General features: G+C 40.2%; 3 protein-coding genes across 5 annotated transcripts; 2 read left to right on the top strand and 1 right to left on the bottom strand.

The window, feature by feature from the left end:
* Positions 1–973: 973 nt before the first annotated feature.
* On the bottom strand, positions 974–8,352 carry LOC117533634 (NLR family CARD domain-containing protein 3-like). Of its 2 annotated transcripts, none has more exons than XM_034197513.1 (10): positions 8,255–8,352; positions 8,051–8,153; positions 7,852–7,968; positions 6,761–6,839; positions 6,162–6,384; positions 4,229–5,975; positions 3,950–4,123; positions 3,689–3,847; positions 3,514–3,560; positions 974–3,117 (listed from the first exon to the last, which is right to left on the bottom strand). In XM_034197513.1, the coding sequence occupies exons 2-10, from the start codon at positions 8,137–8,139 to the stop codon at positions 2,528–2,530; spliced, it is 3,225 nt and encodes a 1,074-aa protein (XP_034053404.1). In that variant the 5' UTR covers positions 8,140–8,153; positions 8,255–8,352; the 3' UTR covers positions 974–2,527. The 2 variants fall into 2 exon arrangements, 1 of the variants encoding a protein (XP_034053404.1); XR_004567085.1 differs by having other exon boundaries at positions 2,895–3,117; positions 3,677–3,847.
* Positions 8,353–10,356: 2,004 nt separating this feature from the next.
* On the top strand, positions 10,357–16,820 carry atp6v0d1 (ATPase H+ transporting V0 subunit d1). Its single transcript, XM_034197571.1, has 8 exons — positions 10,357–10,580; positions 11,553–11,724; positions 12,578–12,756; positions 12,905–12,984; positions 13,244–13,321; positions 13,558–13,734; positions 14,663–14,740; positions 15,479–16,820. Exons 1-8 carry the CDS (start codon positions 10,454–10,456, stop codon positions 15,638–15,640), a joined length of 1,053 nt encoding a protein of 350 aa, XP_034053462.1. The 5' UTR covers positions 10,357–10,453; the 3' UTR covers positions 15,641–16,820.
* Positions 16,821–18,314: 1,494 nt separating this feature from the next.
* On the top strand, positions 18,315–21,838 carry foxr1 (forkhead box R1). Of its 2 annotated transcripts, none has more exons than XM_034197574.1 (7): positions 18,315–18,559; positions 18,728–18,820; positions 19,481–19,710; positions 20,028–20,096; positions 20,483–20,610; positions 21,239–21,471; positions 21,784–21,838. In XM_034197574.1, exons 1-7 carry the CDS (start codon positions 18,439–18,441, stop codon positions 21,810–21,812), a joined length of 903 nt encoding a protein of 300 aa, XP_034053465.1. In that variant the 5' UTR covers positions 18,315–18,438; the 3' UTR covers positions 21,813–21,838. The 2 variants fall into 2 exon arrangements, with proteins under 2 accessions (XP_034053465.1, XP_034053464.1); XM_034197573.1 differs by having other exon boundaries at positions 19,481–19,767.
* Positions 21,839–24,687: the final 2,849 nt, after the last annotated feature.

Here is a 24,687-nt window from a genome sequence, read left to right as displayed (position 1 = left end):
TAAGCACTGATATATCATGAATTATGCAGAGCTACAAACTGGTAACTAACCTGTTTTCAAGTCTAAGTGTCCGGATTACAGAGGCAACAGTAAATCAGCTTAGATTAGGCTGAACCTTCTGTCCAGCCTCTCTCATCGTCAAACCATGGTTGATAACATTTCATTTCATTAGAGAGTACTCTTCTTTGTCCACGTCCTCTCCCTCCAGCTCTACCTCTACCTCTCATTCTTACGTTCTTACGTTTCTCCACGTAAGACACAGGAATCTGACATAAAGTCACGTGTTAGCTGGTTTAAAACACTGATATTCAAAATGCCTCACACATGGACCAATGATCAAGAAACACGTTCCACCTGACCAAACACCTGATAGCATAATGGTTGGCTCATCAATCAGGATGTTAGCACTATAAAAAGACCACAGGTGAGAACTTTCTTACAGCAACAATGGAAGCCAACATGGAAGCAAGAAGAAGAGGAAGAGGAAGAGCTGGGCTGAGAGTGAGAGGAGGAGGAAGAGCTGGGCTGAGAGTGAGAGGAGGAGGAAGAGCTGGGCTGAGAGTGAGAGGAAGAGGAAGAGCTGGGCTGAGAGTGAGAGGAGGAGGAAGAGGTGGGCTGAGAGTGAGAGGAGGAGGAAGAGCTGGGCTGAGAGTGAGAGGAGGAGGAAGAGCTGGGCTGAGAGTGAGAGGAGGAGGAAGAGCTGGGCTGAGAGTGAGAGGAGGAGGAAGAGCTGGGCTGAGAGTGAGAGGAGGAGGAAGAGCTGGGCTGAGAGTGAGAGGAGGAGGAAGAGCTGGGCTGAGAGTGAGAGGAGGAAGAATGAGAGGTAGAGGTAGAGCTGGAGGGAGAGGACGTGGACAAAGAAGAATACTCTCATGATATATCAGTGCTTATATCTGTTGTGTGAATCGTATTGACTTCATTGCTGTAATTGAATTGTTGGCATGTTGCATGCTATAACTGTACAAAGATCCTGCACAATGTACTGTGGTGAACTTACTTTTATACAACACTGTATAATATTGTGTTAGCAATCGAGAAAAACTGTAAAATAATCTTTATTTTTTAATTACTCCCGAATTAGATTTACTGCCAAGTAGGTATACATATATTAGGAATGTGGAGTTTCGGTGCATGACAGCAAAAAAAGAGGAAATAGCAAAAAGTGTGCAAAAAATATGCGTTTAAAAAGTAAGCTTGGATCATTGTCCATTTTAATTTGCTCTCAAGATTGCACTTAATATCTGCCGGCAGCTTGTTTTCATAAATAAATTGCTAAAGTCATAATATCTGGACATAAAGCAATAAAATCCTTTATATTACATATTCATATCAAATATACAATCATGTAAAGAGTTCTGATGAAACTGAATAGATTTAGATTGTAGTTGCTGTGCAGATTTCTAGATCAATATTGAACTTAAAATAAGACACACACAAATTAAGAATGCAAAAAGGTAAAAGAAACTATATGTATTACATTTCTAAATACAAATTTGAGTTTATATAATAATATAGTGTATAACATGTACTGATTCTGTTTTGAATGTATCGCTCTAAATCACAACCACCTCTTTTCCAGCTCCTAAGTATTGAAGGCCAGCTGGTAGGACAATTGCCATCATTTCAAGGTCACATATAATAGTGTATTTCAACAATATATTATAGGTGTCAGATATATACAAAACATGTCTTTGAAGTGTTTGGCTCAAAATACCTAATAGATTATGAATCATAGCATGACATAAACCCCTCTGTTTCAACCAAAAATACACAGACACACAGAGGGGCTGCGGGAGGAGATTCAGGTAAGAGGGTGGGCGGGGCTGACAGTGGTTGGTTTGTTGCTAATGCCGTACAACCCACAAATGACGTCAAAGATGAATTTTACGTCACGTATGAACCTGAAACCTAACTCACCTAACACACTTGGATCAGGAGGGAAAGAGACAACATTTTTTTCTGAAACGTTCTGTGTCTCTTCACAGGGGAGACATATATATATATATATACATCTATTAAAGAAATTAAAAAGTGCATTTTGCATAATAGGGGACCTTTAAATACATTGGGACAGATATACCTCCTTGTCCTTTTCTGTTAAATACACTGTTTACAAGAATGATATTACCCATAACCAGACCCCCTTAATAAGTGGTTCACCCAAACCTTCACTGACCCTTCCAATTACACACAGGTCAACTCTGTTATGTAAATTGTAGTTTGAACAGTCAATGCTATTTGTGTATGTGCACACATGTTTGTATAAAGCGTATCTTATCTTGGCTTCTCTTTTTACCATCTATATTGGCTTAAGAATAGGATTTGTGTCTCTTTAGCTTTTTAACTTAGCATTGCCACATTATTTGTTTATATCCACAACATGCCACATGCTAAGAGTTTCCTTTAAAGTCTGCTTTTAAATCTTTTGACTGGCTCATGTTTCTGTGAGCTCATATGAATGATTTCAGCTGTAAAGGTAACTTTTTCTACACAATTTGTTCTTCTTAAGGTACTGTCTTAAGACATCTCAGTTTGGAGGGGATTGTTCAATCTGTGACAGACAAACTGAGGGATGTGTGGATCTTAAATCCTTTGCACCCTCACGCATTCGTCCAAACCCAAACGCGGGGTAGAGGGGCTCAGAGAAGGTCGTGTGGAAGGTGAAGAGGTGGATCCGTTTGTCTGAAGAGAAAATGGAGGGGAGACAGTAGAAGGCCAAAGTGCCAGCAGGCCAGTCCAGATACACTGCTACCTTCTTGCCGCAGGGGGCTTTTTCTGTGTCTTCAGGTGTGTTACTGTGCCAGGCCGTGTAACTCTGATCGGTGCAGAGCAGACTCCAGGACTGATCGTTCCATCCAATACAGCAGTCATCGCTGTCACCTCTCCTGTTGATTCCCCTGTATGTCACACCTATATGAACCCTTCCTTTCCACAGGACCTCCCAGTAACAGCGCCCAGTCAGACCTTCACTACACAGCACCTGTTTCCAGCTGTAGAATCTCTCTGGATGATCAGGATACGGCTGCTTCTCTTTCCCCACCAGCGCTCTTCTGTTGTTGTCACACAGGAAGAGGTTTCTTTCTGCTGTGTTTGGGTCCAGAGAAAGGTCACAGAAATCTGACAGAGGACATAAAACACAACTGTAAGTTAACTACCCCTACAACCACTACTGCAGCTTTTACATCAAATGGATTTGACAGATACATCATTCACTATTGATTGGTACAGGAAAAACTCATTAAGAATAGTGCCAGGCTAAATGAAGTTCAATGCAACGTCACCTTATACAATACTTTCACTTATTTTGTAGTTTGTTTAACGAATGATGTGCTAAATCATAAGATATCATTGCGCCTGCACAAGCTAGTGCGGGGCGATGTTGTTGTTTTACCATTTGTTTTTTCTGCGGATTAAACCATGAGATATGATTTATTTTTGTAAGCATTGGAGTTGCTGGAAGACGTATTATGCTACCTTTGGACAGATCAGTGACCAAGTAAAAATGCCACTTACACCTAAGAGGTGCCGGTTTCAGCCGAAGCTCTCCACAATGGTCAATCCTGTGGAAAAGGAGGATAATTGTGAGTGACAGAGAAAGACAAATGAACACAAACACTACATCTACACGTATACGACAGGCAAGATGTATCTGTCCAATAAATATAATCTACTCTACTTGAGAGTTTACAGTTTACAGCATGGGTCATCCAGTAGAGCATGTAGCTGGGCCACTCCTGAGTCTCCAGGGTGGTTGTAGCTCAGATCCAGCTCTCTCAGATAGCGGTTAGACTTCAGAACTGAAGCCAGAATCTCACAGCCTTTCTCTCTGACCATGCAGCCTGACAGCCTGCAATTACATTTACAAACGCTTACGTTTTCCAACAACACTGTGAAATCCATGCTCGGTTATCAATCTATTTAAGAGTAAATTGAGTCAAGAAATACTGACCCAAGAATCTCTAGTCTACTGTGTGAACTCCTCAGTCCAGCTGAGAGCAGCATAACTCCTCCATCCTGCAAGTCATTGTGGCTCAGGTCCAGCTTTCTCAGGCTACGGTTCTTGGAAGTGAGAACTGAGACCAGAGCTTCACAACTTCTCCACGAGAGGTTACAGCCACTCAACCTGAAAAATAAAACGAGTACTTTGAGTGTAAAGTGTGTCCTCGTCCTCAGCCACATCAATTATTACATGCAACAAATGTATTCTATTGTGTATCTGTACACCTACAGAGCGGCGTTGGATGCTTTGACAACTGGCAGCAGCCTTTGAAAACCCTCCTCAGAAGAAAATAATTTCCTCAGGTCAAGTGCGTCCAGATCCTTTTGCGATGACATTAGGATGAAAACCAGCACTGACCACTGTGAAGGCGAGAGATTCTTTCCAAAGACATTCCCGCATCTCAGGTACTGCTGGATCTCCTCCACTAGTGAACTGTCGTTCAACTCTTTCAGATAGTGGAAGAGATTCATGCTCCTCTCTGGAGGACTGTCCTTGATCTTGTTCTTGATGTACTGCAGCAGCCTCCCTTTGACTTCTTGTTTACTTTCCCCTTTTTTCAGCAAGCCTTGTAGGAGTTTCTGATTGGTTTCCAGTGAAAGGCCCAGAAGGAAGCGGACAAACAAGTCCAGGTGTCCATTTGGACTCTCTAAAGCCTTGTCCACTGCAGTCTTGTAGAGAGTGAAGTGAAACTCACGTTGTAATGGCACACTCTGCACTGAGGGGAATCGCCTTTTTTTCAGGAGATCAATGCCAGTGTTGCTGAATGTCAGGAAGACATAGAGTGCAGCAAAAAACTCCTGAACTGACAGATGGACAAAACAGAACATCTTGTCCTGGTTCAGTCCAAAGCCATCTTCGAAGATCTCTGTAAAAAGTCCTGAGAAGACTGACGCAGCTTTTATATCAATGCCAAACTCTTTTAGGTCTGCTTCATAGAAGATGAGGTTTCCGTTTTCCAACTGCTCAAAAGCCAGTTTTCCCAGAGTGAGAATGGTCTCCTTGGTTTCTGTGGTCCAGACTTGATCTGTTGCCGCACTTCCATGATACTTTACATTCCACTGTTTGGTCTGAACCACAAGGAAGTGGATGTACATCTCAGTCAGGGTCTCGGGCAGCTCTGCCCTCTCTCTGTTTTTCAAGACGTGGTCCAGAACTGTAGCAGTGATCCAGCAAAAGACTGGGATGTGGCACATGATGTGGAGGCTTCTTGATGCCTCGACGTGGGAGATGATTTTGCTGGCGTGCCCTTTATCGCTGAATCTCTTCCTGAAGTATTCCTCCTTCTGTGGGTCATTGAAGCCTTTCACCTCTGTCACCATGTCAACACACTCAGGAGGGAGCTGATTGGCTGCTGCAGGTCGTGTTGTTATCCAGAGGCGAGCAGTGGGAAGCAACTTACCTCTAATGAGGTTTGTCAGCAGCACTCCAACTGAAGTTGGCATGGTAACATCAGTGAGTATTTCATTGTTTTGGAAGTCCAGGGGAAGTCGAAACTCGTCCAGGCCGTCAAAGATGAACACAACCTGGAACTCATCAAACCTGCAGATTCCTGCTTCTTTGGTTTCAGTAAAGACGTGATGAAGAAGTTCCACCAAGCTGTATTTTTCTGCTTTTAGCAAATTGAGCTCTCTGAAAGTGAATGGAAAGATAAACTGTATATTGTGGTTGGCTTTGCCTTCAGCCCAGTCCAGGATGTACTTCTGCGTAAAGACGGTTTTCCCAATGCCAGCCCCTCCCTTTGTCACCAGAGTCCTGACTGGTGTCTCTCTTCCAGGTAAAGGTTTAAAAATATCCTCATGTCTAATTGTTGTTTCTGAACTGACCTTTCTACCTTCCCCCTCTGTGATGAAGAGTTCTGTGAAGATACTATTCAGAAATGTTGGGTTTCCTGCTTTAGCAATTCCTTCAAACAAACACTGAAACTTTTCCTTCAGTTTAGACTTCAGTTTACGTTGGCAAATCGAAATAAGACTTCCTGAGAAGAAAACAGAAAACATCAGTCATTAAATGTTATGGTTAACATGTTCATATCAATAAACTCACATTTGAACAACTAATTCAGATATTAGACTAATCTCAAACATCAGATCTTGAGTTCAAAGATCTACCAGTAAAATGCCATATTTCAATGACTGTTATGTAATTGAAAAACGTTTCTTACTGCTCTGTAGAGAGTCAGCCAGCTCTTCCTGCTGCATGTTCCTCAGGAAGTTGAGTGTGAGTGTCAGAAATGCATCTCTGTTGCTGCTTCCCTGCTCTTCGTCTTCACCTTCCAGAGAATCATCCTCTTCTTTCAGCCCCTCTAAGCGTTCTGAACTTTCTAGAACTCGCTTGAACTTCTTCAACTCCTTCTTCACAAATGTCACAATGCTCTCCTCAAGAAGCTGGAAAGTGTATCATTCAAATATAAAGATTTTTTCCTGAATCTACAGTATAGCTTACCGTCTGCTATGTTGTGTTCAAGTGGTAAAAATTACTGCACTCTGGCCTATTACGCACTTGGAGCTTAGTCAATAAGTGAACTGTAACTGCCTGTGATGCACTGAATATGTGGTGAAAGTGTTTTGAATGTGAGGCACTGTCAAGACAATAAAACGGAAAAAGGACTAGAGTAACCAAAACAAAAGAAACAGACAATTCCGTTGCCTTTGAATTTGTATTTGAATCTCTAATATGGCAATTGGCATTTATTTTCCCTCACGTATATACAAATTCAGAGCATATTATTCATACAGTTGTGTTCAATGTCCCTTCTCTTACCATGAAAATGGAGTCCAGATGTTGTGGATGTTTCTTTGCAGGCCTCCCTTTGATGACCACTGACCTCATCCGTGGAAATCTGTACACCCAGAAAACACGAGGTCATTTTACATGTGTCCCACTTCAACAATGTGCGAAATCTGATTCTCTGGAAGGTATTTATTCAGTTTAAATCATTCTAACACCTGTGACAAAGATGAACATTTTCAGATGACAATTATTGGGAATGTAAAGAAGGCAACGGTGAGGCTTATGATAGCTAAATAGCTTGGATCTAGGATTATTAATGTAACCGATGTGTCCAATCAGAAAATCAGTGATGGAGGAAGCTCTCATTTAACAAAAGGAAAATAACACATAAGTTCTGTACGCCCCATGGATGATGAAAAGCTAAGAAACAACTAACACACTCTGTAGGATGAATCTACCTCTTACCATTACATGTCAAACTTGGACCTAGCCTCAACCTGAACTTTAATCAAACTTAAACCAGGTCAAAACCCTCAAGTTCCAAATCCTCTTGAACAAATACAGCACTTTAGAGTGGCCGATTAATCTAAAAATAGCATCTGTTTGTGTGGGAGGAGCTCAGGTATCCTGAAGAATGTTGATCAACTGCCAGGTACCTTCCAGTAACTGCCATTAAAAACTATTCCTGCATGTTCAGTGACTCACTTCCTTGAAGTCCAGTTTTTTCGTTTTGTTAATTATCCACGTCATTAATTGTTTTTAAATAAATGTCTGAATCTCTTGAAGTGTCATTCTTATCTTGACTCAACAATTGGCCCCTCATTCTTCAACTCAATAGGTTCAGTCATAGACTGGTCACTCCTCACAGACACACAGGTCGGTCCAGGTGAGTCTGGTCTCTCCTGCTTCATTGGGCTTTAACACAACATTAACAGTAATAATTCAAATGTGCAGGTTATGAACTGTACTAATGCCCTCCTCCCCTTAAAATGTAGTTTGTTTATTGACATTTTGTTGGATATTTGGCTGTTTTCACATTAATCTGAATAAGCTTTAATAATTATTGAATGAGTTATAATACAGGTCAACTGCAAACTCATACTCATGCTTTAAATTCTTACCTTAGCTCAACACTTGGCCCCATGTTCTTGAACTGAATGGGTTCAGACATTGACCAGTCACTCCTTGAGGACACACAGGGAGGTCCAGGTGAGTCTGGTCTCTCCTGTGTCTGTGGGCTTTAACACAACATAAACACAACATATTGTAGAGCTCTGAGAGGTTACACAGTCACAACAAGCAGAGAAAAGTTGATCTTACTGCACAGCTCTGGTCTTGTTGTCATGTGGATCAGATAGAGTGACTTCAGAGGAAGAGACCCCATGCTCTCTCTCCTTAGACACATTCATGTTGTAGCGTTTACCTTTACAGAAACAAGCATGATAAGGGCCCCATTAAACCTCAATGGAAATGATTCCCACAACCATCAAACCTAACACAATTGATTTATAGATAGATTCTTACCTGCAAACACTCTCGTTTTGATCCAATGGAAAACCGTTTAAACAAGCACATCTCACAACACTTCTCATTCTCCGTCTGTTACTCTTGCTTTGTTTGTGTCTAATTTATTTTCGTCACATCCTCATTTTTTGTTTCCCCAAACTGCTCTAACCTGTTTACAAAAGCTATATCTCTGCCAGAGAAATCACCTGACGTAGTTCTGTTATGAATAGATGGTGGAGACATGAATTTGACGTTGTCTCAAAGGTTCTAAAAATAATTAAACAACACTGCAACATTTCTAAAACAACAACTGAACAACCCCTAAGACATTTTAAGCGCATGATTTATTTATTTGTTGGATTAGACTCTAGAGAAAAGATAAAAGGATGGAGCTTATAATTTGTTCAATGGGATAGAAATGAATACTAAAAAATAACAATCCAAAAAAACATCCGGACTGAAAAATGGGATTGCATTGGATGTGCCTGGTCCAGGACAGGAAGGCTACGTTCATACCTATTAACCAAAGTATCTTAATGTAGATGATTAAATTAGTATAATGATTTGTATAAATTGTTTTATAAAATGTTTTTAAATTCAAATCGTTCCTGTCCTGACTTAAAACCAAAGGTAAACTGGCCCAGTACTGCTAGGACCCCTCAGCTCACCTGGAGCTCCCTGCCTAAGGATCTAAAATAGTCCAGTTTTGAAGTCTTTACACTGGCTGCCTTCCAGTCTACAAAATAATTGATTTTAAAGTACTATTGCTGGTTTTTAAAGCACTGAATGGTTTAGGACCAAATTATATTAACGATCTCCTGCAGAAGTATGAACCCTCCAGGAGTCTCAGGTCTTCTGGGTCTGCTCTCTGTTACAAGAGTCAGAACTAAACATGGACAAGCAGCGTTTAGTTTGTATGCCCCGCCCATCTGGAACAAACTCCCTGAATCCTGCAGGTCCGCTGCAACTGTTGATACTTTGAAATCCAGACTAAAAACGTATATTTTTGTTGCTGCATTCGAGTGAGTTGTTCATATTCACACTGCAGTATGGCTTTTATTCATGCATTTTATACCTGTTGTGTTTCTTTTATTATCTTCGCTTTTTAAATGCCTGTTTTTAAATGCCATTTTATAATGTGCTTCTTCTATATTTATTCTTAAATGTCTTTTATTTTATTTTGTAAAGCACATTGGGTTGCCTTGTGCTGAAAGGTGCTATATAAATAAACTTGCCTTGCCTTTGCAAAACTCTTCTCAGAATCTTTTGAAAACTGTATTTTTTGTACGTGCACCCACCCTTTTACAACCAACTTGACTTATCTTTTTAATACTATTCTCATTTTTTATATGACATTGGTTTATTTTAGCTTTTTACTATTTTTCTATTTGCCTATTTTCATTTAATTGCAGTCCTGACATTTATTTATTCTTGTTCAATTTAAATGTCAAGCAATAACTTTTAACTCTGCTTTGTATTTTGCAGTGGTGTAAATTAACTAAATAGATACTCAAGTACTGTACTTAAGTACTATTTTGAGGTACTTGAACTTTACTTGAGTATTTAAAATGTTTGCTACTTTGTACTTCCACTCCACTACTATTTAGAGGTTAATTGTGTACTTTTATTCCACTACATTTATTGAATACCTTTAGTTACTCTACAGATTTGGATTAATGGTGTGATACATAGTCAACACTTAAATAAGACTTTAGCTACACCTGGAGTAAATTCACAAGCTACCCTGCAGTATACAACGTCATTAAAACTGCACTTTATCAGCTTTGATAACACTTTAATGCATTAATAATTATAATCAAAATGTATATCATTCTGAAATGGGCCAATCATCTGCATAATAAGTACTTACACTGTTGGTACTTTTGATGCCAATACTGTTGTACTATTACTTGAGTAACATTTTGATTGCAGGACTATTACTTGTTACAGATACTCCCACGCTCTGGGACTTCTTATTTCACTCAAGTACAAGATCTGAGTACTTCTCTGTTGTTTTGGCAATATGAACTGAAGTGGTTGAAATGCTAAATGCAAACTATGCAAAGCTCCATAGAAACGCGCGCGCACACACACACACACATGCACGAGTATTTGGAAAGTCAGGTGACGGTCACATGGTGCAGTCAGCTGACGCTAACGCTAACAAGCCGACTGACGGTTCTCCAGTGGCAGAGACGGATCTGACTGTCAGACAGGATGCCTTTCTCCGAGCTCTATTTTAACGTTGATAATGGCTACCTGGAGGGGCTGGTCAGAGGATTCAAAGCTGGAATACTGTCCCAGGGGGATTATTTGAACCTCGTTCAGTGTGAGACCCTGGAAGGTGAGTTAAACAATGGCTAGTAACACGAGCAATAGCTAGCCATACGGGGCTCATTCAAGCTAAAGCTAGCTGTCAGTCTTGAAGCTAGTTAGCTCGATTTACATCAACGATCGTGTTGCGTTAAAACGCAGTATTCAACTCTCTACTTGGCATTATTGCCAAAAAGTAGCAGTCCGTAAGCACTACGTCGACAATTTGCAAATATTTGTTAAAACCGTTGTCGAAATGTGTTTTTTAAAAGCTTACTATCTCCTAAATCCTAGCTAGCTAGGGAGCTAACGCTATGCTAACACAAGCTAAGCTGATACAGCCAAGTGTTTTTTCTTATATTGTTCAATCACGGACTTATTAAGAGGAAGTGAAATAACAATAGGAAGATGTTTTTACCCCGTGATGTCACATACTACACCGTAGAACTACAGTGTCGAACAGATGGCATATTTTATAATCATTAGATGGCTGTATTACTCTGACACTACCGCAGTTTATTATGGTCATTAACGCATACTGTCACTGCTGGTCAACATCAATATGACTGAGATTGTAATGTTATAGTTAAACAGAAAGGAAGTGTTGCAGCACCAAAAGAATAAAGTAAAACATAATATAAGGTCAAATGTATTGATATAGTATCATAAAAACATCATACTGCATCAGAGTACATGATTTAACATGTAATATATTACAGTATCAATGATATTATAATTCTAAATACAAAGATGTCATCTTAACTCTGATGGGTTGTACAAGTCTATGTCAACACTGCAATTGCAATGTTAACTGTACATGATGTGTATACAATTAGCTAAAACATGCACGCATAGTGGAATGGTTCTGCTGAGGTTTTAGATAAATATGATAATTTCACGCTACGTTGCGCATCTTGCATCTTAATTTAAGGTTTTTTTCACACTTACTAACATCTCTAAGGATAAAGTTAATTTTCCTAATCTGCTTGTGTCTCCCTTGCAGATCTGAAGCTCCACCTGCAGAGCACAGACTATGGCAGCTTCCTGGCAAACGAGGCGTCTCCGCTCACCGTGTCCGTTATCGATGACAAGCTGAAGGAGAAGATGGTGGTGGAGTTTCGCCACATGAGGAATCAGTCTTACGAGCCTCTGGCTAGCTTCATGGACTTCATCACGTAAGCAAAAAAAGCTGTTGAAATAACTTCCAACTTCCTGAACTATAACCTTTTCTGTAAAATCTTTCTTTTGTGAATTTAACACTTGTGAAATACTGAAAAAAGCAGGGGAACAACTAAAGCAAATAACATCACATCAGTATAAAATCAATTATAATATTAAAACAAACACATTCGATAACATAATCACATTTTTCACACACTAAAATAATAGTGTCGGGGTTAATGTTATTCATCATAGTTTTTTGGCAAGAATTTAAGAAACAGATCTCGCTAACTCTGTCAGCTATTAATTTGATCATGCTTTAGATTCCCTTTCTCAGCAGGTTGATTTAATCGAGCACTTAAAAGTAGGGTAGGTAAGAATGGAGAAACCAGCTCAAGTGCGCTAGAATTTGAAAGTACGCAGCCTAAAAAAATCTGCCCCTTCCTTCAGACTTCCTTACAGAGCCCCTCCTCCAACACACACTAACGCACCCATGACCAATGAGGGCACGAGATAAGTTTGTACCATCCAATTATCTGCCCCGGGCCGAGGCAGATAATTGGACTTGCTTTTTACAGCGCCACGGCTTCCACAGATGAAATATTTGTATATATTTATTGTCAAAGCATTTCATGTATTCATTCCTATCGGGATGTTAAGAGCATTCCATGGAATATAACAAGTGTTTCTGAAGTGAATTACCTACCCTACCTTTTAATGTTTCGAATATAGTTTTAATAGCTTAAAACCTGCTCAAGGGTATATACTGTCATTTTGAAGTAGTAGAAACATACTTTTAAGACTTCTTCGCTCTGTCATGACAACTCCCCCTCCCCCCCCCCCCCCCCCCCCCCCTTGTGTCTTCAGGTACAGCTATATGATTGATAACGTCATACTGCTGATCACGGGCACCCTCCACCAGCGGGCCATCTCTGAGCTGGTGCCCAAGTGCCATCCCCTGGGCAGCTTCGAGCAGATGGAGGCGGTCAACATCGCCCAGACCCCCGCCGAGCTCTACAACGCCATCCTGGTGGACACGCCCCTCGGTTTGTTCCATCCTAAAAAACCTCCCATTTAAATATGCAAAGTGTGAAAACTGAATGGTAATGATTTTAGCAGAACAGCAGATGGTGCCAAAGCTAAAGGAAACATCTCCTTGCTGTTGGTTTTAATGTACTTTTCTTTGCTTTTCAGCTGCTTTCTTCCAGGACTGCATATCTGAACAGGACTTGGATGAGATGAACATTGAAATCATTCGTAACACACTTTATAAGGTGAAGCATATTATATTTATTATCATACTTGATGATAAACGTACTTAATGCAAGAGCTTTAAAGGGGCCCTATCATGCTTTTTAGGGGTTTCCCGTTCCAGTAGTGTGTTATATACCGTAGGTGTTTGTGCGTGTAAATGGTCTGCAAAGGCTAAATTCCACTTTTTCTCTTTCATATTTATATTTTAAACAAATGCCATGATCTGGTTTTTGCTTTGTTTATTTATTGGTTACATAACCTTTTAAATCCTTTTTTCAGGCTTACCTGGAGGCTTTCTATAAGTTCTGCTCCAACCTCGGAGGAACCACGGCTGACACCATGTGTCCCATCCTGGAGGTGAGTCTCTGCCTTGTTTATTTACATAAATAAACAAACACACATGCACCTACACACACTCAGACACATCTGCTACGTCGTAAGTGCTTTTTAAAGGTTGTAATTATGTCCAACTTTGTTTAGGCTTACTAATTACTGTGTAGATAAAAATGTTAAGTGTTTTTGGCTGTGGAATAAAGTAGAGGCTCAGTCAGTCACTCGTTGTTGCTCCACTTACATTCTACTTGTTGCTGCAGTTCGAGGCCGACAGGAGGGCCTTCATCATCACTATCAACTCGTTCGGCACAGAGCTGTCCAAGGAGGACCGCGCCAAGCTCTTCCCCCACTGCGGCAAGCTTTACCCAGAAGGCCTTGCTCAGCTGGCCCGGGCAGATGACTACGAGCAGGTCAAGGCCGTCGCTGATTTCTATCCTGTAAGTCCAAACGCCAGCTGCCTGCTGAGATCCCCACAAACCAATCAAATATAAAATGTCTGTTTTTGGAACAATCCATCCCTTTTTAAATCAGACAATTTGTTCCCTCTAGTATCTCCATCTCCCCGTTTATTACTCACTTCATTACATTACATTACATTGCATTTAGCTGACGCTTTTGTCCAAAGCGACTTACAATAAGTACATTCGACCAGGAAGACACAACCTTGAAGAAAACAGAATCATATAAGTATATCAGGTTTCATAGAGCCAAACATTTCAAGTGCTACTCAACTGGCTTTAGGTAATCCTGTCCTTTATTGGTATAAAAGTGCTTCGTTAATCGTTCTAACGCTCGAAGTGGAGTCGAAAGAGATGAGTTTTCAGTCTGCGCCGGAAGATGTGCAAGCTATCTGCCGTCCTGATGTCAATGGGGAGCTCATTCCACCATCTTGGAGCCAGGATAGCAAACCCACGTGTTTTCGCCGATGGGAACTTGGGTCCCCCTCGCAGCGAGGGCGCAACGAGTCGTTTGGCTGATGCAGAGCGTAGTGCACGCGCTGGGGTGTACGGTTTAACCATGTCCTGGATGTACGAAGGGCCAGATCCATTCGCAGCACGGTAAGCAAGTACCAGTGTCTTGAAGTGGATTCTAGCAGTTACCGGAAGCCAGTGAAGGGAGCGGAGGAGCGCAGTGGTGTGGGAGAATTTAGGAAGGTTGAAAACCAGACGAGCCGCTGCATTCTGGATGAGCTGCAGAGGTCGGATGGCACATGCAGGTAGACCAGCCAGGAGGGAGTTGCAGTAGTCTAGGCGTGAGATGACGAGAGCCTGGACCAGAACCTGAGTCGCTTTCTGAGTCAGCTGGGGACGTATCTTCCTGATGTTGCTGCTTCACTGCTAATATCTCTGACCCTCATGTCCTCAGGAATACAAGCTGCTGTTCGAAGGTGCCGGCAGCAACCCAGGCGACAAAACACTGGAGGACCGATTCTTTGAGCATGAGGTGAGACACACGTTATCAGACAAACTCAATCCCATCTGGAGAAGTGACTTAAACCTTTTCCAAAAGCATCCACATCAGAGAAGGCTTCAATGCACACTGGGAACATTTCAAAAGTGTGTGGTTAAAAAGCATAAATGCATTACACCGATATTTAGATAGGAGAAGCTTTGTGGCTGTGCTTGGATATGTTTTGTTGCTGCGGACTTTCTCTGACCTGCTGACCTTCTCTGTCATCAGGCGTTTTATGTTTAAAATATATATATATATATATATAAATATACATATTTTTTTAATTGACTGTTTCCAGTGATGTATCCCTGCACAAAACCACAAACAGTTTGTACGTGTGAAGACAGACGACTCAGATCTTCTTTAATTCATTAGAAAATAAGTAGAAGTAAATGTAGATAATTATATTCTGAAAATTGTATTTGATGGGCAAAACCTTTTTATTAATATGAATAAATTGCAAAACAAACATTCTGGGTATTTATTTTACAAATGATGATCAACAAATATACAGTGACATTTTATAACTGAATATCAACTTGTTGTCATGTGGACAAAACTTGTGTTTCTAAAAAAATACAAAAACTATTTTGGCATTTTTGTCCTGCAATTCTTCATCAGCTGGATATTGACTTATATTCGCAATAAGCCAAAAATAAAACAATAATTGTCATTGTGAGCACTGTGGCGCTTTTACACTCATCTTCCTCCTCCTCCTCCTCCCTTCAGGTGAAGCTGAACAAACTGGCTTTTCTCAACCAGTTCCACTTCAGCGTCTTCTACGCCTACGTCAAGCTGAAGGAGCAGGAGTGCAGGAACATCGTGTGGATCGCCGAGTGCATCGCCCAGCGGCACCGCACCAAGATCGACAACTACATTCCTATCTTTTGAGCCTTCTCTTCCTCCTCCCTTTTTCCTTCTTCCTGTCATTTCATCCAGTCGTACGTCTTGAACATTGTCTCGCAGTCTCACCTGGTTGTTAAGGATTCTGACGCTCTGATGTTAAAGGTTCTGCATTCTTCACTCGCAGGTGTTAATTGATTCCAGGCATCCGAATCTCCTGTTGTTGCGGGAGTTCTAGCAAAGGCTCACAAAGTTAAATGCATAATCAACCTAAATATAGAGCTGAAAAAGAACCAGAAGCAGCTCGGTCCATCAGAGGGGGTTGTTGGTATTATCAGCTCAGTAGATAAAGGATGCAACTCATTTGCAACGCAAAACATTATCCAAGTTTGTCTTATCTTTCTGGCGCCTAGTGTGCTGTTTTAAGCGGCACACTCTCCACTTAACACATCAGCTCGCAAAATACACTAGAAGAAGAATTTGCAATTTACTAAGTCCACAAAACAAACCTCCAGCCACAGGACAGCAACGCCTTGGTTTTATTTGAACTCCCAGCACAACAAACACCAACCATCTTTTGAGATCGTGTTAATATCCAGACATATGAAGCACTTAAAGGTGCAGTGTAATTGTTATTGTGGATTGACTTTAGAAATCAGCAAAAGGTCAAAGTTAGGGTTTCAAACCTGAACCTAACACGTCTGCAGAACTCTAACCTGTCATCAAAACATTCCTTTTCATAGCGTCAGTGTCCACCAGGTTCTGTACAACCTGTATTTATTTCTGTTTTAGTGCTAGGTTTTGTCAGCATGTCTGATCATTACTGTGGTTTCCTCCCCAAAATAGTAATGAGTGAAGTGTGTGAGCCCCCCCGTCCCCCACCTAATTAGCTGTCTTAACTAGATTGTTGTTAGATATAAAAAATACAGCAGCCGAACAGGAGCTTCCAGTCCTCGCCGTCCCTGTTAGAGTTTCTCTGTAAATGAACTGGAATGAGGCGAAAATATTGAGAGTATTTGAAAGACTTAACGTTAAAAGCTATACAAAGATATATAGATATTTAAAGATGAATATATGATTTTGTTTTTTTTCATGCTGTAAAAATTGATCTGTTTCTGTTTCGATCTGTTTCTTACTTGTGAATGTGTACTGTAAATGTGATAACAAAATAAATAGACGAAACTGCACTAATGCCCCAAGAAATGAATAAAATACACATGGGTTGTAACTATTTTCACTATATATACAGATGTAGGAAAGAAAGCAATGTCAGCAAAAGAAGTAGGAAAGGGTTGTATTCATACATTTGCGTACAATATATAAGACGTGTGTAATTGAAGAGTTGGGTATTGTAACTGTTAAAAATAAGTAGTAATACAAAAAAAGTAATGAAAAATGTTGTTAACCTGCAGAGAAGTGTATTCTTTGCTGCAGATGAGAGCCAGCAGAATGCTGTGTTTGATGGGATGTAAACAGCTCTGATTAATAGAACGTGCTGACATGCAGATGTTTAGCAGGTTCACTGTTTATCATCTTAGTTAAGCATGTTGGCATGGCAACTACTTTCCCTAGACCACCACCACACATGGCTAACACAAATACAAAACCGTATAACCCTCGATTTGAAGGTTCTCGATCACACAAGAAAACAGAACTGAGTAAAATGAAAGCTAGTCAGAGCTGCTTCAGTTTTTATCATAGAGCTCTTCCGTAGCAGTTTCTTTGCAATAAAGTGTCAGAGTGCTCTGAACTTTAATGTCACAACAATTTAACTTGTTTTATGTTTTTTGAGTAAGTCAATATTTACAAATGGACCTTACTTTCCAGCTGTTCCTGTGTTTTCAACAGCCTCTATCAGTCTTCCTCAGGAGAGGAAGTTGGTTTAGTTGTCTTGGAGGTGGCATCACCTGAAATCAATCTGGAACATTATTCACAACAAGGATCTATTTATTAATCAGAGTCAATTTAGTTTCAGAATCCTCATTACAATCTTATACTTTTTATTATATGTAACCTATGAAACGTGTTCATATTTATTAATTGCAAATAGCTTTAGCCTCAGATATCTCCCTGATGAATGATAGAATAAGCTTCAGCCAGTGGCTAGCCGTCAGGGCCCACATTTTGTTGTTGTTACATTTTTCATTAGTTTTACCAAAATAACTTGATTTAATTGTATTTAAAATAACATTTCCAAATAAATCCTTCGAATCTGCCTGTTCAGTTTCTGTTGGAATGTGAAGGGTTAAATGCCGTCTCTGCGAGTTACTGTGAAGACGGGAGAGCTTGTTGGTCCCTCTCTACATTCACAGAGGGCCCGCTATAGTAACTCAACGAGAGAGTAATGTCAAATGACAGTACAATTGACCAATCATATCTTCCTTCTAAATGGGCGGGCTTTATTATCGCGGACTTTATGACAAGTTCCGCCCACTGTGAGGTATATGCAAGTGGTGCAGTGACGCGTCCTAAAACCCGGAAGTAAGCTGCGCTCGGATTCCCTCGACAAAAGTGCAATGGGATTTCTCCATAGGATTTTGGAAAATAGCTTGAAATAAGGTCTGTGGAAAACGAACCTGTTAGATAAAGGCACGTTTTGTTCAGCCGGATAATATCCCTACTTTTAAAATCTAATTGATAGATTTATGATTAGCATAAGGGGGTGGGGGGGTATAACAAGTTACGGCTCGCCACTGGCTTCAGCACAGGCCGAACTCTTCAGGTCTGATTGGGTCCAATCAGGCTGCTGAGCTCCAGCTGTAGTATCAGCAGCCTGTCAGTAAAGCGGGGACTCTTATCAGAGAGATTCTGAACTGAACGCAGAAACCCATGAAAGGCATCAAACCATGACCTTACAGCTTAAAACCAAAGCCCGACTCTTCGACCTGCACTGCTCTGTTGGCCTGACGGACTGGGACATGGACAAGGAGCTGAAACTGGCCACAACCACGGATCAGTTTTTCCACGGTGACTGATTTCCTTAGCTTCACTGTGGGTGGAAATGTTGCAAATGAATCCAAACAGCACAGTAAACCGCTGAGGAGGATTGTTCATAGTTAAATCTGATTATGAGATGGCGTGCAGATTGTCAGTAAGCATATGTTTGTGTGTCAATTTGTTAATCTATGACGACAGATGACAAACTGAATGATCAACATGTGGTCCAGAGGCCTTCTTCAAGAGCCTCGAGAAGAAAAGACGAATTAATTTGGTACGATAAAACATCAGGTAAATTCAGAGAAAAACATTTTAGTTTATTTTATAAATGTCTGTAAATTCATCTGCCGATTAAACAGCTGCTGTCTGCTTTATGCAGGATTGACTTTAAAAGCTTTCTTTGTATTCCTTTATAGCACATTTGACTGATATTCTATGGTATTAAAATTATCCTTTGGTAATGGGCAGGGTTTCTCACTGTAATGCGTTGTTAGTATACCAGTGGGTTAAGGAGACGTTTTTTGTGGGAAGTATGCTTTTTTTGTTAAGCCTTAGCTAAGAAAATCAACGTCCGTCTGTAAAGACTGTGTTAATGAACTACTTGTCAAGGAAAGAGAGTAGGTATGTATATATGTGTGTATATATATATATATATATATATATATATATATATATATATATTTCCCAAAAAGTCAAAAACGTCTCAATAAGACATTTGTTAAACAGATTTCCTCCCTAACAAATCATTACCCCCTGATATTCTGAAACATGCTGATTTCACATGCAGTGTTTCTACTCCCTTCCTCATACTTTTTAGCTTATTTTCCTCTGTTTTCCTGATGAAAATAGTACCAGTTGGACCAATTGAAAATGGATGTTACTTTTTTTTTTTTTAAAACGCAAAGACTTTCACTGTTTTTAAACTGTGCATTTGATTGTTCTATCCTTCAGACACCTTTGTGAAGCCAAACCTGTGGCTGCTAGTGAATCCCAATATTGCCAGCCCTATTCAGTACGGAGAAAATTCAGCAGATCTGCAGACTCCCTGTGAACCTGCTGATGCAATCCAAAAACCACCACGGAACCCAGCAGGGACTCAACGTCAACTCGGCACAGAGCTCCACACGTGTGCCCCCCATGGTGCTCCTCTCAAGCACGAGATGCCGCACTCCACTGACATGGTATCGTATGCAGTACAGACATCACAAATCAAATCCCATCACATGCGTGGTGCTATGGTTAGTTTACTCTCAACAGTCACAGTTAATATTGTGCAACCAGTCTTACATTTTAAACTTGTTTTGCAAGGTGAATTAATTTGTTTGTTGTAAAAGCTCCAAATAAAGATCACATATTAATTAATATAAGGTGTAAATGGTCAAATCCCTGCCCTGATTTTTTTTTTATATCCTGGAGCATAACACAAATACTAATAAAGCATTGATTCAGACAACTATATAGTGTGTTATGAATCATAACACCATCTTTTGACCACTAGATCAAGAATGAAGACGTCTCCTGTGCACCAGCCAAGAACAGACGCAAGGGAAGAACCCCGAAGACCAGGGTGAGAACCCTGGGCTTGGACATGATCCATATTCCTCTAGTGGGGTACAGAGAGCTCTTGGAACTCCTCCCTTTTTTTTCTTAATTATTAAACCCCCTTAAAATCTATTTTCTCAATCATCTTAATATGACTGATTGGTTTTACACATTTCATATATGTGACTTGTTACACCTGTTCACTTTTCCCTAGCTTGAAATTGTCTGGACGCTGTTTGAAAAAGGTTGACATTTGAAGGGCTTAAAATATCCTTGAGGAATACATATTTTCCTTAAGATCTGTAAGGTTGGCGTTGCACAAGTTTATTTCCCCTGTTTCTGAAATGTGTCCTTCATGTGCACCGTCAGAAGGATTAATGGGCTTTAAATTAGTGTTCTACTTGCCTCCAGGACAGCAGGACCCTGAAGCCAGGATGCTGGCCTCGTCCACCTGTGAATTACTGCATCCTCATCGCATTGGCGCTCAAGAGCAGCCATACTGGGAGCCTCAAAGTCCAGCAGATTTACAACTTCACCAGGTCAGAACTTGATAGTTTGGTAAAACACACACAACAGGTTCATATAAAGATTTGTAGTCTAGTCCCATAGAACATTCTGTAGATTAACAGAGGGCACCTTATCGAATATTTTTAAAGGAAACTTATTATGCTAATATTTCAGTTCATAATTGCATTTGTTATCTCTACTGTGACATGTCTCCATGCTCTAATGTTCAAAAAGCTCTTTATTTCTCTCATACTGCCTGTGCTGCAGCACCTCTTCTCACCCTCTGTCTGAAACCAGACTGTTGCGATTGGTCAACTGGTTAGAGATGTCCCGCCCCTTAGCCTATCATTTACAAGGTTTTGGAGCACCAGCCTATAAAATGTGAGTGTTGCTTGGTGATGTCACTATGTAACAAAGGCGTCCAATGGAGGCCTTTCATGCGGGGGGGGGGGGGGGGAGGGAAAGGAAAGGAAAGAAAAGGAACACACTACAGGAAAGGGAAACTCCAAAAAGCATGAGAGCCTCTTTAAGTAGATTAAAGGCAAACTCTTCCGAAATGTCTGTCTCCTCTCTTTTTCTTTTCTTTTTCAAGTGCCTTTGTGTTATGTGCAATACTCAAGTTGCATTGGAGTGTTCCTCATATCCCCCCTATTTCCCCAGAGAGCACTTCCCATTCTTTCAGACTGCCCCAGATGGCTGGAAGAACACCATCAGACACAACCTGTGCTTCAACAACAGCTTCCGCAAAACCTGCAACCAGCTGTGCCGAGATGGCAAGAGGAAGTCGTGTTTCTGGCACCTGACTCTGGACGGCCACCGTCGGCTGAAGGACGAGATTCGCACGTTGACGGGAGAATCCTTCAAGCAGCTGGAGAAGAGCATGTCCCGCCCAGGTATTTGTGATGACACTTTATTCTAATTTAACGACAACCAACACTTCAGATTCCCTACAACAGCCAGTAACTTCAGCTCTCACTGCTGTAGTCAATTAATGCTAGTAAACAGAGGACTTTACTAAGTGACTAAGTTGCTTATTATTCATTTGGTCAAACAATTTGCTACAGAATACCTTGTTCGGTGGTGTAGCAAAGTTGATAAAATGTAGCTTTTTAGGGTTTCAATGTGTCACAAAGATGGTATTATAATGTTTAAATATTAAGACCTTTTTAAGTGAGATACTAACAGCTGTTTTCTTTTTGTTTCAGATGTAATTCAGAGTTTATTTGCAGTGTAAATCAATGCATAATAAAACCTCCTATACGGAAAGTATCTGTATTTTTTTTTTTCAGTTATGCTGTGTACATTTATGAATGCATTTTGTGTATTTCTTTTACATGCGTTGATAGCATTTTGATGTACTTATGTTACACAAATTGCAGTCGGGTAAATATATGAGCACAACTCAAAGAAAGTGAACTGTAGCACATCCTACATTTCAATGTTAGGAGGACAAAATACAAATATTCCTTATGTTTTAATGCTTTAGTAGCTTGAATATATTTGGGCTGTGCAACATTTAACATTCTTTGAAATATAGGCATGAATCCCATTATTGCCTTCAATTAACTAAAAAGATGATGTCATCATTAGACAATCTGATAATGGTGGTTGGTGCTCCTTTTTTAGAACGACGAGTCCGCAAGCAACATCTTATGTGCATGATAAATCACTGACAAATGTATGTACTTAAATAACCCTAACCATGTTAGTCATTAACTGGCCTAACCTTACCTAAGACATATGATAAATAAAATCATTTTGAATTGGAAAATTACTGCTTTACTTCTCTGCTTCCTCGTGTCCTTTGAGCAGAATATACAGCAGCAAGAAAAAGTATGTGAAGCCTCTGGAGTGTCCTGGTTTTATGCATGAATTGGTCATTAAAAGTGATCTTCACCGAAGTCACAAGTATAGACAAACACAATGTTCTTAAGCTAATAACACACACTTATAATCTTTCATGGTTTTATTGAACACACCCATTAAATATTAGAAGTGCTGGTGGTAAAAGTAAGTGAACCCTTGGATGTAATAACTGGTTAAACTTCCTTCTGCAGTAATAACCTCAAACACTTCGGTAGCTCTAGATCAGACCTGCACAATGTTCAGGAGACACTTTGGACCCTGCTTCCCCACAGAACTCCTTCAGTTCAGACATATTGTCAGGACGTCTGGTGTGAACGGCTCTCTTGAGGTCATTCCACTGCATCTCTATCGGGATAAGGTCTGAACTCTGACTGGTCCACTGAAAGGCAGATTTTGACTTTGGCCTCATTTGCTGGGCGCCCACTTCTAGGAAGCGCAGCCACACTCCTACATTGGCTCCTTTTTTAGAAAAGGGGTTTAAATATGGATAGATAAATAATTTAACTTATTACTAACCCAAAGTCAACCAAAACATGATCGTAGGTCTTCTGAGATTATTTTTTTTTAAACATGATCAACAGATGCTTCGAACAATACTTCCAATCTTGTTTCAATGATTAAAATGAGGTTTGATAACTACTAACTCAGTCAGTTGTTGTAAAAGTCGGAGTTCACATACTTTTTCCAACCTACACTGTGAATGTTTAAACAATGTTTTTAATATGGATAAGAACAAACCCAATAATTTGTGTGCTATCAGTTGAACATATTCTGTTTATTCATTATTGTAACTTAGGTGAAGATCAGAAAAAAATGTGGAACAGATTTTTACATAAATGCAGATTATTCCAAAGGGTTCACTTCTTTCCACTGAATGTATAGGTCTAAGTAGGTACATCTCTGCTTCATTTGCCAACAGTCAAATAGTGCGAAGCCACAGGGAGCTGACTGTTTATATAAGTGTGTCTGATAGGCAAATGGTTGTTCTGATCTGTCGAACTGGAAGATTGTTGATGTTCAGCTGGACGTTGGTCGCTCATCGAGCAGTCGGGTGATTCTAACGGAGGACGTCGCAGCACTGGAGACAGCTAAACAAGCATCGATACAGGTAACTCTGACTCAACACATTAACGCTGGGGCTCAGTCAAATGTTTAAGGTATTTGACAATGATTTAAGTAGTTTTTTGTCGATTTGGTACCTTAATTTGGTATGTTACAATAAATGAACCATTTGTTGTTGGTGAAAAACATTTACAAATATACTGTTCCTGATATTACGATATCCATTATTCCTCAGTTGTGCAACATTTTTTATACTCACTGCAAAACTATGGCACTGCATGATTCAATAAGAGTCCTTTTGTACATCAGAACATTGCCGATGATGAACAGCGACCGCTCCCTTCTCCTCCTCCCCCTCCTCCTCAGCAGTGCTGTGTCTGGACTAGGATCAGTGGTGCAGAGATATTACTTTTACGTCCAAAGTCATGTCCCCTGGGAACAGGCTCAAAGCTACTGCAGGAGGTGGGGGTTTACTTTTTATTCACAAAGCTATTGGAAGTTATAATTGGGATTATATAGTAAGTAAAACTTGAACGTCTCACTAGAAATTGCCTATAACAATTATACATGGGATCATTAAAGGAAGTACCATTGATCCTCTTGGAAATGAATAATTGTACAGAATTCTATCCAGTGGTACGTACTCAAGATGCTGAGGACTAACCAGCACTTTGGTCAAGAAATACATGGTCCTCAAAGAGGAGTATTGTAACTATAGACATCCTCAGAAGTTTCTTCTAGTATAATAAATAGTATCATCTAAATAATTCTGGATGGATTTCCAATATATTTGGTAAAAAAATAAATGTAATCTTCTCATAAATATAACACTTTAATAGAAACCAAATATGTGCTAAACTAATGACTTTCCATTAGACTTGGCTGCATTTTGTGCTTAGTGATTAGAAAATGATATTGCATTGGTTTTCTGACAGATTCAATGCAATTTAAAAGAGTTTTTTCTTTTATCCAGTTCAAGCACAATTTACCACACTGACTTGGCCACCATCTATAAGCAGTCGGATGAAAACCTTATGTTCATGAACTATTATCATGCCTGGATCGGCCTGTACAAAAACACCAGCGACTATTGGGCATGGTCTAACGAAGAAAACACCTACTTCGATCTTCCCTGGGCACGATACGAGCCAGACAATGGGGCACGCTGTGCTACGGTCTAT

This window comes from Gymnodraco acuticeps, unplaced genomic scaffold (assembly GCF_902827175.1).
Source record: "Gymnodraco acuticeps unplaced genomic scaffold, fGymAcu1.1, whole genome shotgun sequence".
Lineage (NCBI taxonomy): Eukaryota > Metazoa > Chordata > Actinopteri > Perciformes > Bathydraconidae > Gymnodraco > Gymnodraco acuticeps.
The sequence above is the reverse complement of the archived record's forward strand: the minus strand, read 5'-3'. Positions and strand labels throughout refer to the sequence as shown.

Bases quoted from the DNA above. Each gene is read 5' to 3' on its own strand.
- foxr1 (XM_034197573.1), top strand. From the start codon at position 18,439: ATGACCTTACAGCTTAAAACCAAAGCCCGACTCTTCGACCTGCACTGC. The intron at 20,097-20,482 runs GTGAGAACCCTG...ACTTGCCTCCAG, and splicing joins GAAGAACCCCGAAGACCAGG to GACAGCAGGACCCTGAAGCC. The intron at 21,472-21,783 runs GTATTTGTGATG...TTTTTGTTTCAG, and splicing joins GAAGAGCATGTCCCGCCCAG to ATGTAATTCAGAGTTTATTT.
- atp6v0d1 (XM_034197571.1), top strand. From the start codon at position 10,454: ATGCCTTTCTCCGAGCTCTATTTTAACGTTGATAATGGCTACCTGGAG. The intron at 11,725-12,577 runs GTAAGCAAAAAA...TTGTGTCTTCAG, and splicing joins AGCTTCATGGACTTCATCAC to GTACAGCTATATGATTGATA. The intron at 12,985-13,243 runs GTGAAGCATATT...TCCTTTTTTCAG, and splicing joins TTCGTAACACACTTTATAAG to GCTTACCTGGAGGCTTTCTA.
- LOC117533634 (XM_034197513.1), bottom strand. From the start codon at position 8,139: ATGAATGTGTCTAAGGAGAGAGAGCATGGGGTCTCTTCCTCTGAAGTC. The intron at 3,848-3,949 runs GTCAGTATTTCT...ATGTAATTGCAG, and splicing joins AGTAGACTAGAGATTCTTGG to GCTGTCAGGCTGCATGGTCA. The intron at 3,118-3,513 runs GTAAGTGGCATT...GTCCTCTGTCAG, and splicing joins GAAACCGGCACCTCTTAGGT to ATTTCTGTGACCTTTCTCTG.